This window comes from Chiloscyllium plagiosum, chromosome 5, assembly GCF_004010195.1.
Source record: "Chiloscyllium plagiosum isolate BGI_BamShark_2017 chromosome 5, ASM401019v2, whole genome shotgun sequence".
Taxonomy (NCBI): domain Eukaryota; kingdom Metazoa; phylum Chordata; class Chondrichthyes; order Orectolobiformes; family Hemiscylliidae; genus Chiloscyllium; species Chiloscyllium plagiosum.
The window spans coordinates 53,876,334-53,893,057 of record NC_057714.1 but is presented as its reverse complement, the minus strand read 5'-3'; the positions used below and the strand labels follow the sequence as shown (position 1 = coordinate 53,893,057).

The following is a 16,724-nucleotide window of genomic DNA, read 5'->3' as shown; positions in this document are numbered from 1 at the left end:
GCTTGACATCCATTGCTAACTCTAGTCCGCACCACTAGAATGTAAACGTTTGTAAGCATTCATGAGCACTGAGCACAGAAGCTGTTCCGGTGCTTCCCAGAAACAAAATTCCAAGATCTAAATTTTCTCGTAGGTTGCTTGCAATAGTGTCCAGGAGATAAATCTTTCATTTCTAGAGATTCCAAATCAAACGTTGGCAACTTCAGTGATGGCAAATTCTACCAGGTATTCCAATTTGCACCAGTCTCTGTAGTCCTAGGTGTTACTCCATTGCTGGCGGTGGCTAGCCATTTTTCTGGTTAAATAATATAATTAGCTCATCAAAACAGACACTAAGAAGCAAACACAAAATCCTTGCCCCAAAATAGTTGAACAAAAACTGGCCTATTGGAACAAGAATTAGTTATGAACAGCTACAGGCACCAGTGGGCATTCAGACACCAGGATACTGTTTTGCATCTGTCACTCAACATGAACTGAAAGCTCATTCATCTGCACGTAAGCATGCATCACTGACATAATACACACCTCTAATCAGTATTATGTATTCAACACAGAAATTCATTTTTGTGGCAGTGGACCGATAAGTTATACTGCACATCATCGGAGAGTACGTGTACTTAAATGTTCATGCTGCCTACCAAGTGACATACGTTCAATACATAATTAAGGGCTTTTGGCACCAGACATCAAAAAAAGCCGGAAAATTGGGAAGAGGGGCAAGCAATTTATAAAAAGTGATGGCATTCAAAAAGGAAAAACAGATAGTCAGACAGGACAAAAACTAAACAAAACAAGGATACAAGAAAATAAATCAAGGACTTGCAAGAAATAAGAATCCCACATCTTCTTCCATATTTATATTTGTGCTCACAGCAGTCAGTGCGAAGTTCCTGATTTTCAAACTTTATTTTCTGTTTTAGTAATTTTGTCTATTGGTCATTTACATTTGTTCTTATCGATCTTTGATAATGCCTTACTTTCCAATATTAATTCCACTTTTACTGAAATGATCTCGTGTGAAGGGTCTTAGAAGCATCAAAAAATTTTTGGAACTCATGATCCATTCCTCCTTAATGTGGACATACCAGCGTTGGACTGGGGTGGATCTCTCCACTGATAAATTATGTGCCTGTGTGCTTCCCTCCACTTCATATGATGAAGGAGCTGTGCTCCGAAAGCTTGCGATTTCAAAAAAGTCCTCCTCAGAGAGGAATGCATTTCAGGAGACAAATATGTCTCATACCGAAATGAAAACGCACAAAGAATTCTAACTTGTCACAAATATTGTCTATTCTTGTCAGAATTTTGTACAATCTAGATGTAGAAGTCTCAGAATGAAAGACAAGTCAATTCGGACGTAGATCTGAAGGAACCTATTTACTCAGAGGATGTTGAATCTTTAGAACTCTCTACACCATATGGCTGTGAAAGCTCAGTCATTAAACAAGTACAAGACAGAGACTGACAGATTCTAGTTACTGATGCCACCAAGGGATATGGGAATAGCCTGAGGAATATAGACTTTTACTTAATAATTCATGGGATCGGGGTGTGGCGACTGCACCAGTATCTATTGTCGACCCCTAGTTGCCCTTGTAAAAGGGACAGTGAGCTGCGTGAACTTGAACTGAAGTTTATTTAATGTCAGTAGACCGACAATGTCATTAGGAAGGGAGTTCTCGGATTTTGACTCAGTGATACTGAAACTGGTCCAATTTCAAGTCAGGATGGTGAGAGGGGAGCTTGCAGGTTGTGTTATTCCCATGCATTTGCTGCCATTATCCTTCTAGGTGTTCATAGCTGTAAGACAGAGGATCAATAGCAATCTAGAATCTTGCAAGTTGTCTTGAGGGGCTGAATGGCCTATGCCTGTTCCCATGCCCGGAAAACACAGAATAGTGCATGTTGGGGACTCACCTCTGCATGAAAGACCTTGACTGCTGCTGATGAGTTGTTTGCAGATGCTGCAAGTTTTTGGCTTTTTGAAAGTCTTGCTCTTGAATGTATGTGAACTGGAAACTAACTCTTCAGGCTGAAACAACAAACATGAAACAGCTTTTTTATAACACACATTACAGAATGAAGTTTTACTTCATAGGTGTTTTAAAACAACTGAAGAAAAAGGTATTGCAGGTCAACATTAAAATCTAACCATTGCACTAGGTTAGAGTTTCAGCTCTAACCATTGTGGAAGCCTCAAATAGCAAATATAGTAAGAAAAAGTAGTAGCGTGTTTTGAGAAGATTTGTAGCTCATGTTGAGGTTCTGGATGTAGGTTTGCTCGCTGAGCTGGGAGATTCATCTCTGACGTTTTGTCACCCCACAAGGTAACATCTTCAGTGGACCTCAGACGAAGCAGTGTACATGATTCCTGCTTTCTATTTATATGTTTGGGTTTCTTTGTGTTGGTGATGTTATTTCTGTTGTGATGTCATTTCCTGTTCTTTTTCTCAGGGGGTGGTAGATGGGGTCTAACTCAACGTGTTTGTTGAGAGAACACCCCTGAGCTTAAGAACAGGAAATGACATCACCACAGGAAATCACATCACCAACCCAAAGAAACCCAAACATACAAACAGAAAGCAGAAATCATGTACACTGCTTCGCCTGAGGCCCACTGAAGATGTTACCTAGTAGGGTGATGAAACGTCTGGAAATGAACCTCCCAGCTCAGCGAGCAAACCTACATCCAAGAAAAAGAAGTCTACAATTTCATTTAATGTGACAGTGAAGGCATGAAAATTTTGTGTTTATTTGATACAATACCTTCATTTAAGCGTATCCATTTAACTTAAATTTCTTAAAAAAATACTTTTAACAAAGAAAAACAAAGTCACAGAGGCATGAGGAAAAATGGATGCTGAGCCAAAAAATGTTGCAAAGGAGGAGGCTGGTAAAATTTGGGTAAAAAAAAAGTCTGGTTCAAAGGAAAGTAGTATTAAAATGTGCCCAGTTGAAGAGGCATAGAGTTTTGAAAAGAAATTCTAGAAACATACCTAGGAAGCTCAGTGAATAATAAGGTAAGAGATACCCAAGGTCAGTCAGTATTGGAGTGGGATTATTGTGATAGAGAAAGAGGGAAATATGAAGTCATGTCAAGTCGATATGCAATAATCAGAATTTTGATATTGACGCATTGCAGGATCAAATGTTGTTTAGTTAGTGCTATTCCTTCAGAGAAGAAAACCAAAAACAGATTATGGGATTATTGTAGACATCATGGATGAGAGAAGGTAATAACTGAAGACACCCTGTACAGTTTATAAAATGAACTAGGCAAAAATGAATCTAGATTCAGATAAGACAGAACAATGGTTAACCATAATCAAATATTGCTACAAGTTCAAAAAGTGATAACACGTTATTAGCAGAATCAGAAAATGTCCCCTCACAACATTTCCACCGTAAGGATTAAAATGGTGCTTGCAGATAAGTTAACGATAGATCCAAAAAGCAGCATATGTACAGAAACTTTGGCTACAAAAGGAAGATTGAAGACTTACGCTGAGTTAGCAAGAGCCAAGAATAGGTTTTTTTTTGAAAAGAACAATGAGGGAAACAACTATTTTTGCACAGAATGCCCAAGGAGAGGTAACAATGTCTACTAAAATTTGGGTTGGGAAGAGAATTTGAACAATAATCGGGCCAAAGCTTGGACAGGGCACAGAGAGATGAGTGGAGAATTGCAAGTTTATCACTAGAATAAGGAAAGTTTAGTTCAGTTGAGTGGACTATTCTCAAAAATCAGTGAATGGATTTTGTTTTAATCTTTGGAAACAAAACAAAAACCACAATCTCTATCTTTTATTGTTAGAAAGTGACAGAGGACATCAAGACCTAATGTTTAAAAATATAGTATGAAAGGGAGGTTGTCTGTTGTGGCCAGGTATTCATGAGTTAAAACAGCTTCGTGCCAGCTCGATGACATTGTGAAAAAAGTGTCTGGGAATTTTTTTCAATTTGAGACAAATTGTTTGTTCATCCATGCATTCTTCTCTGGATATTGTGCCTTTGATCATGGATTATAACAGCTTTGTCTTCTGGCATTCTTAAACGGTCTACCAAATCATGATGTTCTGTAGACCTTGGCTCAGTAATAGTGCTGGAATCCAAGATTGAACCTGAATCCTTTGACCAACAAAGCTTCATCTGCCGGTCTACGACAGAAATAAAGCTTGTTGCAATAGGCTTGGTATTGGAGCGTATTCTATCTTCTGAGCTAACTGGAGAACACATAGTTTTATGACCTGAATTGTAAACTACAAACCAGGATATATGGTTAAACCAGGGTTAAAAAATATGTATTAATATTCAAAAAGCATTGCGATAGCTTAGGAAACTCCCATTCACCCATTTATGTCAGAGTAAAGAGTGAAATAAAGCCTAAACTCCAACAATAACAAACAAAAGCATTTACACACCCAATACAACCATCAGCCACACAATCATTTAGCAGCACAAAATTATCAGTGGGGATTCTGAACATATTAAATTGTCATACCGCATGGAAACAGACCTTAGTGCAACACATCCACACTGACCAGACACCCCAATCCGACTTCGTCCCATTTGCCAGCATTTGGCCCATTCCCCTCTAAACCTTTGCTATTCATATACCTATCCAAATGCCTTTTAAAATGTTGTAATGGTACCAGCCTCCACGAGTTAATCTGGCAGTTAGTTCTATACATACACCACCCTCTGTGTCTGCCGCTCTATCGAAACCCTTCATGATTTTGAACATCTCCATCAATGTTTGTATACAGAACTGAACACACAACTCCAATTGAGGCTTTTTCATAAATGCTGCTTTTGCATTCTACATCTCTATTATAAAGCAAAGGAATTTTTTTTTCAAAAATCCATGGATGAGGAATAGATGAAGTACAAATTGAGCCAATTTTTGATGTCCATTATGGTCAAAGGAACTGTCAATCATTACCTCTTGTTCAAAGAATGGTCACAATCTAATGGCCAGATGGGTAGGAGCACACTTGCAACATAGTAGGTTTGTGGGAGGTGAGATGAGGGGTCAGGAGCAAGCAATGCCATGAATGTAGGGGCTGCAAAAAAGAGAATACATCATCTCTGCTTTACTTCACTTACTCACTGTGTTTTCTCTCTCCAGTGTTACCACAATACTAGAAGCAACTTTGTTTTTTGCTCCTTTGAATTCTTCCTCACTTCTGAATTTCTGTCGTTTAGCTCTTTTCCATCCTTTCTTGCCTCTCGACTCTAACCCTAGCACTACCAAGAGCCCTTAAATTATCCTGCTTGTAATCAAAGTTTATTGTTTTATATCCTGAACTCATTAGTCCTGGAAACCACTGGCTTCATATCACTTCTGGCCTGATGTTCTGTACTTCTGAATCTACATTGAATATTCAATGCTATACAGTCTCTTCTTCCTCTCAGCAATATATTAAACAGCAATATCAACAGGAAGTGGACAGCTGGCGTCCACAATTTTAAGGATTATGAAAACCACAGCTCATTCGAAGGACGGCTAGTCATCTGGATTATCTTTTCCCCAAATGCTGGGAAAGTGCCTGGTGTGCATGCAGCAGTTTCTCACACTGGCATAGCTCAGAACAGGAGCTTGCTGCTTTGGAACGATGATACCGTTACATTTAAGAGTCCACTTCAATTATGATTTACGTTCCCACAATTACATTACAGCATTCCACTAAATCAACGCCAAGTAAGAGGAGACATTAATGTGTCAACTAAGTGAAAATTAAGGCAAAGTTAAACATGACAGATTTCCAAGTTACTGAGATAGATTTATTTAGGTTAATTGACACTTGACCAAATTTATCATGCTGATACTTAAATGAAATTTGTTACTGACCTACAGAGGTCCATACAACCTCAAGTTTAAGCGCAGATTTAATTTAATTGATCTCAGCAAGGCTACTGCCAATAGTTATAATTTGTTGCAGTGTTCCTGAATGAGATTGGAGTGATTGTTTTCTCTCCTGATTATAATCTCCCTGAGAACATACATGCAGATGTATGTTCTCAGGCAAAAGGAGAATAGCACTGAGCCTGATGATCAATCATCCAATGAATACTTAATGCCCACAAACATGTGAAGGAAAATATTTAGCTTAATTTGTCTGGCACTATCTTTGATAGAGGCAAGGTAAGGAAAAGAATCTGAAGAAATGTTTCTCTACCACCTCCCAATGTATTCAGGCCATGCTAAGGTTATTTCTTTTTTATCTATGATGACAGTGCTACAAAGTGAAACAAAGCACAAAGATGACACTGATTTCATTTGCATATTCAGGTAATGACCTATGAACAAAACTTTGGAAAAGTAAAGCTAAATCTACAAACTGACATTTAAGCTGAGCAGGAAAATGTTTTAGAATACAAAGGTGAATTCGTGACAATGTACAAACTAACTACATATTTAAAATTAAAGGGGCAAATAAACCTAAAATCTGTAAAGTGACAGTAGAAAGCACAACACTGCACTAAAGATTAAGTTAATGCCCTTTCAGATGTTGACACATTTCTGATGCAAATAAATAAAAAGTTATTACATTATAATGTATGATTCTTTGGAGTTAATTCATGAGAAAAAAAAAACAGAATTGCTCTGATGAGTTCTATATGCATCCAGGTCCATAGATTAGAAACGATTATATTTTACAGCAGTCCCCATCATTTTTGTTGCAAAGTTAAGTGACAAAGCCAAGTCTGTTCTTTGTTATTGACATTCCAGCTCTTTACAGAGTAATTTAACACGGCTGCTATTACAAAACAGCTTACTTTGTTCATCACCATATTGCCTCATTTCACATATTCCCATGTATTGTCAGGCAGAATGGCTGGAATTCCAAAGCCATTTAAACTTTTCAAAATCCACAGGATTTTGTTACATAAAACAGAGCACAAATGTGCAGCAGCACAAATCTAGAGAGTAGATTCTTAGCCAATATCTTTTGCACTTAGGAAGGTTTAAGTCAAATATTATTGAGTCCTCCTGTTCAAAGAGGAAATATCAGGCACTGCGTAGACTTATAACACAGAAGACCCTCCAGCACAAATATTTGTTTGTGAGAAGATTTGAAGAATTTTTCTGAGCTGTGTATGTTTCTTGAGATGAAGCATGTTTATGAGTTTTACCTGGAGTTGATGCACACAGTTTTCTTTGATCCTACAACAGCATTTGTAGAATGCCTTCATGGCCAAAAGTCAATCAATACGGAATCCTTCCAATCAGTCAAGAGACGTGCCTGATGGAATGCTTTGAAGTCAAAATACTTTTTACTGTCGTGTACAAAAATAGCGCAAGTATTTCAACAATAAAGTTGCTCCAGTTGGAACATTAAAATCAATAGAATGAAGAATACCGGTCATCCACTTAAAGCAGCACCATTAGTTCAGGATAATGCTAATAATAATTCTTCAGTTAATTATTACACAATCTTGAAATGATTTTGAAGACACCATTAAAACAGTAAAATGAAATTCAAAACACATAATAAGTATTTTTACAGCACAGCCTAATTTCAGGACTAGTATTTATAAAAAGAAGCAAAGTATAGGATTGAAGTTGTCAGAAGGAATAATTCCATGTTAAATGCCCTGCATCGAAGGTATGAGTAAAGTACAAGCTTTTAAATGAGCAAACAGATAAAATGGAAGCAATTGTGTGTTGAGATGAGACAAAATATTGCTTCAATCAATATCTTTGGAATGATACATATTTTAAAAAAGCCTTCCAAATAAACTAAACAAAATTCATTAAAAGAAAAGCAATATTCAGTACTGCTAGATATCCATGCACATCTGATAGAAAGACAGAAGATACTAGAAATACTCAGTAGATCTGACAGCACCTGTGTAGACAGAAACAGAGTTAATGCTTTGAGTACAGTAATTTTCTCTTCATTGATACTGCCAGACCTGTTAAATATCTCCAGCACTTGTTTTTTTTTATTTTTAAATAAAATCCACATTTGATTAAGTTTTTCACCTGAATCTCATACAATCACCACTAACTGAACATCTCACCAATTTGGTATGTTTTTTAAAATACTACGCAATATTAAAGTCTTGTGAATCATTTCCAGAACAACTGTTTGAGTGTTTCTATCTTTTTTTCACACGATCAATTTAATAATACCCTCTTTCTAACATGTTAAACCATTATGCACCAGATCCAGCAAAAAGTGCACAAAGCAAAGTATTCATACATTATGTCTGCTGTTCGGCAACTTATAATTACAGCAAAATTTGTTGGAAAGCAGCGCTGGCTTCTCAGCTTGAAAAGTCACTGCTCAGACATGTGAACATTACTTTTAGCAGTTATTTTTTAATTGACTTACCAACAAAGGCTGCAATTCCAAAGAGCTCATTTTCGACATACCATATAGTCCAATGTTGATAAATTGCAATATGTAACAATGTGTTAGGATCTCCTGATCTGCTTTAGCTTCACATATGAGTTACTTCTGTCCTTCTTGCTATATAATCATTGAAATAGCCAATGTAGTAATCCAAGAACAGAATCCATAAAAAAAAAGAAAGGCTTTATAATGATTTCTACAGTACAGACTCTCTTTTTAGTTTTTGTTTAGGAGATGCCCTATTATGACCTTCACATATGTGAAGGTTCAATCAAGTAAAGACTGAAAGAGTCCTTTATGATGGCAGGGTATTACTAAATCTCCTTCTGTCAGACAAAGTAAAATTTACAATAATTAAGCTTTCAGAAATTTTATTTTAATATAGCTGTTACTGGTCCAGCTGGCTTTTGAGTGTAGTTAAAAACCTCTTCAAACAAAATATTCATACTTTAAAAAAGTCCAATTTGTGGTAAATAGTTTGTCTTTTCATAGTGTACAATTAGAGTATAGGATTCTTAATACTGCTTGCATTTTCGATTCCAATTTTAATTCTTACCATATACATCATTGAAGTTAAAGCAATTATCGATGAAAAATATCTGAATCCATAATATTTTCTGCATTCCAACACCAACCACATTAGTCATGTATATAATTAATTTCTCATACCTTTCTAGACACTTACAGGAGAGACTGGCTTGCCAATATTTGTGGTCAAGACCTGTAGCTTCATTGACAATGCTGTACTGCAGCACCTAACTATCACCGTGAGTTGCTATATAGAGTGGTGGAATGGAATTCTCTACCCGCACATCACAGTTACTGCACTGTTTTCAGTCTGTGCTTTAACACTGAGGAGTAGGCTTGATCAACATTCTCCTGTACTGAGTAGTTGGCCATGCATACATCACCATGAAACTGGTGGAAGCTCAAGTTGTCTGCACCTTTCACCCAAGTCAAAAATGAAAAGAAATTCCCAAAGAAAGGATTTCATGTTAATTCGGTAGATAAATGCATTGTATGATACTAATTATAAAATAAAGATTCCATATTCGCAGATCAATCTCGAAGCTGTTTTGAGTAAACAGATTTCAGGCAGGACAATAACTGGAGGTTTACAAATATTGTCAGTGCTTCTGGGTGAGACTAGGAATAAGCAAACAGCCAAAGTTTCCATCCACTGCACACTCTGAAAATCATCGGTGTCTGTATGTCTATTGGTTCTGGACTCCCCAGTCATTGGGAACATCCTGCCTGTGCTTAACCTGTCTAATAAGCAGCTTCAGATTGCGCATTTTGTGTGGTTGGGGGGAAAACTACAAAGCTGAAAATGTGTTGCTGGAAAAGCGCAGGTCAGGCAGCATCCAGGGAACAGGAGAATCGACGTTTCGGGCATAAGCCCTTATTCCTGAAGAAGGGCTTATGCCCGAAACGTCGATTCTTCTGTTCCCTGGATGCTGCCTGACCTGCTGCGCTTTTCCAGCAACACATTTTCAGCTCTGATCTCCAGCATCTGCAGCCCTCACTTTCTCCTCAAGGAAAACTACAAACCTTAGTTTCTCTCCCCCAATACGTCATACTTTCTCCCATCTCTTTTTTATTAATGTAATCTTGACTCCTTTAACTTCCTATTATTCCGTCCTTAATTGTCAACCCCTCACTGCAATCCCAATCTGTTACCTTTTGAATGACTCATTTAGCTCCTGAATCTCTGCTCCTCTTTAACTCACTAGTCACCAACATGTTCCTGCCACAGCCAAACTTCAATTCCTCCAGTCTTCGCAAACTCATTCTATCCATCCCTCTGCTCCTCATATCATAATGTCCCACTATCTTTAGAACGCTTTGGCTGCTTCCAAAATTGAATGTGATAAAAACAGAAATAAAATTAGAATTAGGGAGAAACAAGGGGTGGGCACAGGGGCTCAGTGGTTAGCACTGCTGCCTCACAGCACTAGGGACTCAGATTCAATTCCACCCTTAGGCCAAAGTCGGTGTCGAGTTTGCACGTTCTCCTCGTGTCTGCATGGGTTTCCACCAGGTGCTCCAGTTTCTTCCCACAGTCCAAAGATGTGCAGATTAGATGGATTAGCCATCCTAAATTGCCCATCGTGTTGAATGTATATATGGGGGGAGGTGCATTAACCATGGTGTAGGGTGACAGAGGTTCAGTGTGGACTTATTGGACTGAATGGCCTGTTTCCACATTGTGAGGATTCTGTCATATGATCTGGATTCTGCTGCAGGAATGGTGGCCTTCCTATCAGCAGTCATTGTCATTACCCTCTGAAACAGAGCAAATTCCGGAGCCAGCATATGTGCAGTTGTATAGGAAAATCCAGAAATGGCTGTTAGTAATTCAATATTTCAAAGAGTGCACTGTTCAATCTCCACCCAAATTATAATCAATGGTTATTGCTGAACCAAGAGGACTTCTGTTTTTCTGGTATGAGTCACTTCAAAAACCTTTGAAAAGGTTACAACTTGTGGAACGAAGTACCAACTGGGTTGCTTTTTAAATTGGCGAGCTAAGGTCATAATTGCTAATAAACAGCCTCACTAAACTTGAAAGTCTAATCTTATATTTGTTCAAAGACAACTTTCACCAAGTTGATGAATTCCATACAGTTTTAAAATAATTCTTCAATTTTTTTTGGCATTTGGATTCCAACTTAATCCTGTGCTAGTTTTGTAATCCTTTACTTGGCTCTCTGTGAAATTTGAAGTAAAAGTGAATGGATTAAATGGTTTATCCTTGTTGGTTTACTGTTTGAGAGAATATCTCAGTGCTTACTCTGTTTGACAACAGCTCTGATACCGGGCACCTGCAGATCCCATTTAACTTTATACCAAATTTAAAGGAATGTCAGACAAGGGGAAATCCACATCACAGAGATGGCTAAATCTTTGCTGGCAATTCTCATCAAGGTCAGCAGAAGATGCTATCTGCTTCTCTATCAACCACAAAATCCAGGCCCGAGCCTGTCAGTTGTTTCCTCTCACTTTCTTTCTTATGCTCACACAGATGCTCATTGATAGTTCTACTTCTGTGTCAGATGTAAACAACTAGTATTTAACTTTCCTGGCTACAAAATACAGGTGAGATAACATTGGCCTCAAAATTCAAATAGTGTCTTTTTAAAATCAATCTGACATTAGTGCATGACAGGTAAATAGTCTGTTCCTCTCCATTGGCCAAAATGCATTTCTTTCAAACAATATAAGCTTTAAATCTGGTCAAATAGGGAAAAAAGCTATAAAATATTAGCAATACAACCAAATCACTTAATTCACAATTTTTCATCTATGTGCCCCAGTGGCCAATTCATAGTGAAATTTAAAATGCATAAAAACATACAATTGTAATCGCAGCATCGTGCACTAATGCAGTGTCCGTGTTTGCCTTGGCCAACTGGAGTCCACTTGCCAAGCAGTTAGCATTCTCCTCTGAAAGCAGTATAAATGTTGGTTTTCCCCCTGAATTGGCATTCTTGTGATCTGTCCTAATGAGTGGCAAATTAAAAGCTCCAATGAAGTGCGCCTTTGTTCAGGAAAGCTCACTTTGTGCATTCAGAAATGACTTTAGTAATAAAAAAGGAACCTCGATTATCCGGCATAAGATCAGCAGAATATTGGGTTATCCGGCAAGATCACAAGGTCCTGATGCTTGGTTAAACTATGTTATCCGGCATTCGATAATCCGGAATTCGATTAACCAAACAAAATACTCCCCGCCCGTGTCCTTCGGATAATCGAGGGTCCTCTGTATTGTGAAGTCAGTAGTAACCAAGAATACTGAAGTAATAGAGTCACAGAGATGTACAGCATGGAAACAGACCCTTCAATCCAACCCATCCATGCCGACCAGATATCCCAACACAATCTAATCCCACCTGCCAGCACCCGGCCCATATCCCTCCAAACCCTTCCTATTCATATACCCATCCAAATGCCTCTTAAATGTTGCAATTGTACCAGCCTCCACCACATTCTCTAGCAGCTCATTCCATACATGTACCACCCTCTGAGTGAAAAAAAGTTGCCCCTTAGGATGAGATCAAATTCCCATCACACTAGCTGGAGTATTTGAGTTCATATAAAAGAACAGAAATGTGAAATAAGAGGCTAATAATCAGTAATGATGACTTTATAAGTTAATAGCTATTAAAATGCAGTTGGTTCACTCATGCCTTTTAGGGGTGGAAGTTTGCCATTTTCCAGTTGGCTTGCCTGTGACTCAAGATCTATAGCAGACGTATGCTCAACTCCCAGAAATAGTCCAGCAATACTATTCACCAAGTGACAGAGTCCTGAACAAGTGAAGAGGGAATCAGTCCAAGAAAAATCCTGTTCTCCTATCCTAAGCCGATGCATCTCCCCACGATGACAGCTGGTAGAAATGACCACTGCACAGTCCTAAATGCTGAGGACACCTTCCATCATGCTGTGCAGGACAATGCTACCAAGAGAATAAATGAAGTAGATTTAGAAGTAGACGCAAGCAATCAGCAGCAGCAGAATGGTATTTCTCCATAACCTGAGGTCTCTCAGTATAGAATATCCCATACTTAACCATTATGCTGAAGAATCCAACTTTGTTCAACAAGTAGGACAGAAGAACATGTCAAAATAGCACTACACATACAATAGGTCCCTGCTTTAAGTTGTTCCACTTAAAATGATAGCAAGCTAATGGGTTGCAGTGTTTAGCACAGGAGTTTTGTTTCAGCATTGTTTTGTGGGTGTAATGTAGGGTGAGGAGCTAAGTCAGCAGCCTTTCAGAGCAGCTTTGATCCTCCCAATCAGTATCAAGTCTTCCCCTCACTGTGCCTACACTTTACGTTCAGAACCCTGCAACATGTAGGTGCTCTTGCTCTAATGCTGCTCTTCCTCCCATCACTGTTCAACTCTGAAGCCTCACTCACAACTTGGATCCAGAGGAGGCGAATGCACAGTAGTGACTCGGTAGTGACAGGCTTCATGAATTGAATGGTCAGGGAACAGGATGCATGGGACAAGGAGGTTCAGCAAGTTCGACTGGCAGTGACAGGAATGATGGAGTGTGGTGAGACCAGTGAGCTGAGGCTAAGTACAAAGCATATTTCTTTTATATTTTTGAAGTTACTTTAAAAGTCTTTTTTTGTTTACAGATGTGGAAATTTAGCAATGAAAAGTTTTCATCCTACAAGGTACAATATTTGAATGTTGAGCAGAAAAAGCTCATCAAGTCTGCACTAACCACCCCCCCTCCCCCCAAAAAAAATTTCCATGAGCTTTCATGTATTTCTGATCACTAGATTGCTAGGTTCCAGAACTCTTTTACAAACCCAATTCATGCACCAGTCAGGAAATTTCAGAAAACCAGCTGTATTACAGCTTAGTTTCTGGAAAGCTGATTGTACAGTATCAGAAAGACATATATCTGGAGTTTGAAACACAGTCTTATCAATATTAAATCACCCAATGAAGGGGCTGATCCCATGAAGCTGGAGTTTGAAAAACTAAGATCAAACAACTCATTTCATGTAAAATGTTTAAAACCTCACTACAAAGTCAACGCTAGTTTTACAGTGACCAAAATCCAAAGATTTCAAAACAAAGCTGAATCCTGAAAATGTCAATGATTTAATTCCATGTAAACTATATACACTCATTAGTGTTTTATAATGTCATAAAATAACTCAATATTGGATTACCAATGGTACAAAATAAATGGCAGAAAATCAATAAGAACTTTTTTATTATTGTTATCTGGATGGTCCCTCCCTTTCTCCTTAAATAATGAAATCAGAACTCAATTTTGTAATCTGAAGAAACCATTTTGGAATAGAAAATCCTTTGGAAAATTATGATGTAATGCAACAGCAATTTTTTCACATTTACTACTCCTGTCTGGGGTGGAAATCATAAGGTTGTGGAGATTTTCTACTTTAAGTTCCAATTTTCCTCATTACTGTCTCTGTGGTTGCAATCAATCCATTTCCCTTGACTTGGTCTTTGTTTTTGAACTGATGGGTTGAAGGCAAGAATAGGCATTTATGTAAAGGTATAGAGAAAGGTAGTCTGCTCAGGCCTTGAGCAAGAAATGGTGTGGAACCTCTCTGTGGTCCCCTTTTGTATTCAGTGTACACTCTGTTGTATGTGCTCCAACAGGAATACATTCAACATAAAAGAAGCCAACATTCAAGAGCAAAGGCTGTTTGTGATGGACAGTTCTGAGAAACTGGTCAAACTCTCAATCTCAGCATTCCAAGGGAAATGGGAACGCTGAGGACTTCTTCAACAGACAGACAGTAGACCACAAAGTCACTACGCAGTAAATGATGTATAACAGGAAAGAGACCAATAGAGTTTGGAACCAAAGTGCCTGTGAAGCACTGTAACCTAGAATTGCTTCCCTGAAACAATACACCATCCTCTCAACTCATAATATCTTCATTGAAACTTCTCTCAAAATTCCCACTGATTGGTGTGCAGTTTTCCATATGTGAAGTTGTGCATTGTTTTGGGGAAGATCACAGCCCAGTGGCATTATCGCTAGACTGTTAATCCAGAGACCCTGGTAATGTCCTGCGGACCTGGATTGAAATCCAGCCCCAGTAAAATTCCAGATTTTCACTGAATTCAGAGTCCAATGATAACCATGAATCCATTGTCAATTGTCAGAAAATCCCATCTGGCTCACTCTTGTCCTGTAGGAGAGGAAACTTCCATCCTTATTTGGTCTGGCCTACCTGTGACACCAGGCCCACAGAAATGTGGTTAACTCTCAACTGCCCTCTGGGCAATTAGGGATGGGCAATAACTGCTTGCCTCACCAGTGATGCCCTCACCACACAAATGAGAAAATGTACCCAGAGAGATTTTTATACATTAAAAAGAACATGATGATACAAATATGATGGTTACAAATTGTGAGGGGGTCGGAACCATCTCTTTAATTTTGAAAGAAAGAAGAAGTATGGTGACCTATTCTGACAAGAAACTTGAGGCTTGAGTTGTTAAAGGTTTAAAAATGTGGACTCAGGTTATTTTACTGGAAAGGAAGTGCATGATATTCACACCTACAAACAATGACTAGCACAGCTAAATTGGCCATGCACAGACTGTTAGCTTTCAAGTCCCAGCAAGGTATTAGGAATGCTAGGTTTTACAACTGATTGCACGTTAAAATTATCTATGTAATTTGAACGTGCAATGAAATAGGGGTCTAAAGGATAGCTAATTGGCATATCTATCTGAATACAAGGCATATGTTGCCTTGGAGTGAGACTTTGAGAGTGGAAACAGTCAACATATTGACTTGGAAATATATCACCGTTCCTTCGATGTCACTGGGTCAAAATCCTGGAATTCTCTCCCAAATGGCATTGTGGGTCTAGCTGCGACAAAAGAACTGCAACAGTTCAAGAATGTAGCTCACTACCACCTCTCAAGGGCAACTAGGGATGGGTAATAAATGCTGGCTCAGGCAGTCATGCCCACATCCCCCGAATGAAATTTTAAAAGGGGCATAAGAAATGACTGAATGGCGAGGTTGCAAGTTTTCTTAACAAAAAATCACAACTTCACAGACATCAGTCTGCAAGAATCTGAGAGAGGGCAAGAGAGACAGCAGACAGATAAAGGTAGAAAGTCTCTATTGTTCATTAAACAGGCAAAGGGAACATGTGCTCAGATTCAACAGGCCAAGTTCAAAGTTTAAAATCAGACTGAATGATTCATCCAGTTTTGGCCAAAGGGATGAAACTCCAATTGACTCCCTACCAAGACAGAGAGAGAAAGTGTGCCCGAGAAACAGAATGCCATGTTATCTGGCATTCAATAAACCAAACGAAATACTCCCCGTCCTTGTCCTTCAGAAACTGAGGTTCCTCTGTATATTTGAACTGAAGTAAAAAAAAACTTATTTCCTGCAAGATAGCAGAACAATGCAAATATCTTCTGTTATAATTTTGACTTGTTGTATTTTGTTATTTCACTGCCAAAACTCATTACAGCTATTATAGAATAGTTGGCAATTGTCCTCCTTTTCAGCATTGGGTGTGTACTATTAAGTAACCTGGCTTTTTCCTTTTTGAAGGAGCAATGCTTCACATTTAGGATTTAAAGTTTTTGATGCTAGGCACCAGCTATATTTAATCTTCTCTATAATACATGCACATGAAACCAATAAACTTTGGTTAGTCTTACAAATGCCATGGCAAAAGTGAGGACAGCAGATGCTGGAGATTAGAGTCGAGATTAGGTGTGGTGCTGGAAAAGCACAGCAGGTCAGGCAGCATTGAAGGAGCAGGAGAATCAAAAACCCTTTATCAGGAATGAGGCTGTGAGCAGAGGGCATGGGGAGATAAATGG

The 16,724-nt window shown here is 38.5% G+C and overlaps 1 protein-coding gene across 2 annotated transcripts in view; it reads right to left on the bottom strand.

Annotated features, from left to right (window-relative positions):
• LOC122549908 (tensin-3-like) overlaps positions 1-16,724 on the bottom strand; it is a 434,491-nt gene that overhangs the window by 262,164 nt on the left and 155,603 nt on the right. For both annotated transcript variants that reach the window (XM_043690124.1, XM_043690125.1), the window contains one exon: positions 1,921-2,035. In XM_043690124.1, the coding sequence (XP_043546059.1) occupies positions 1,921-2,035 (115 nt within the window). The remainder of the gene's footprint in view (positions 1-1,920; positions 2,036-16,724) is intronic.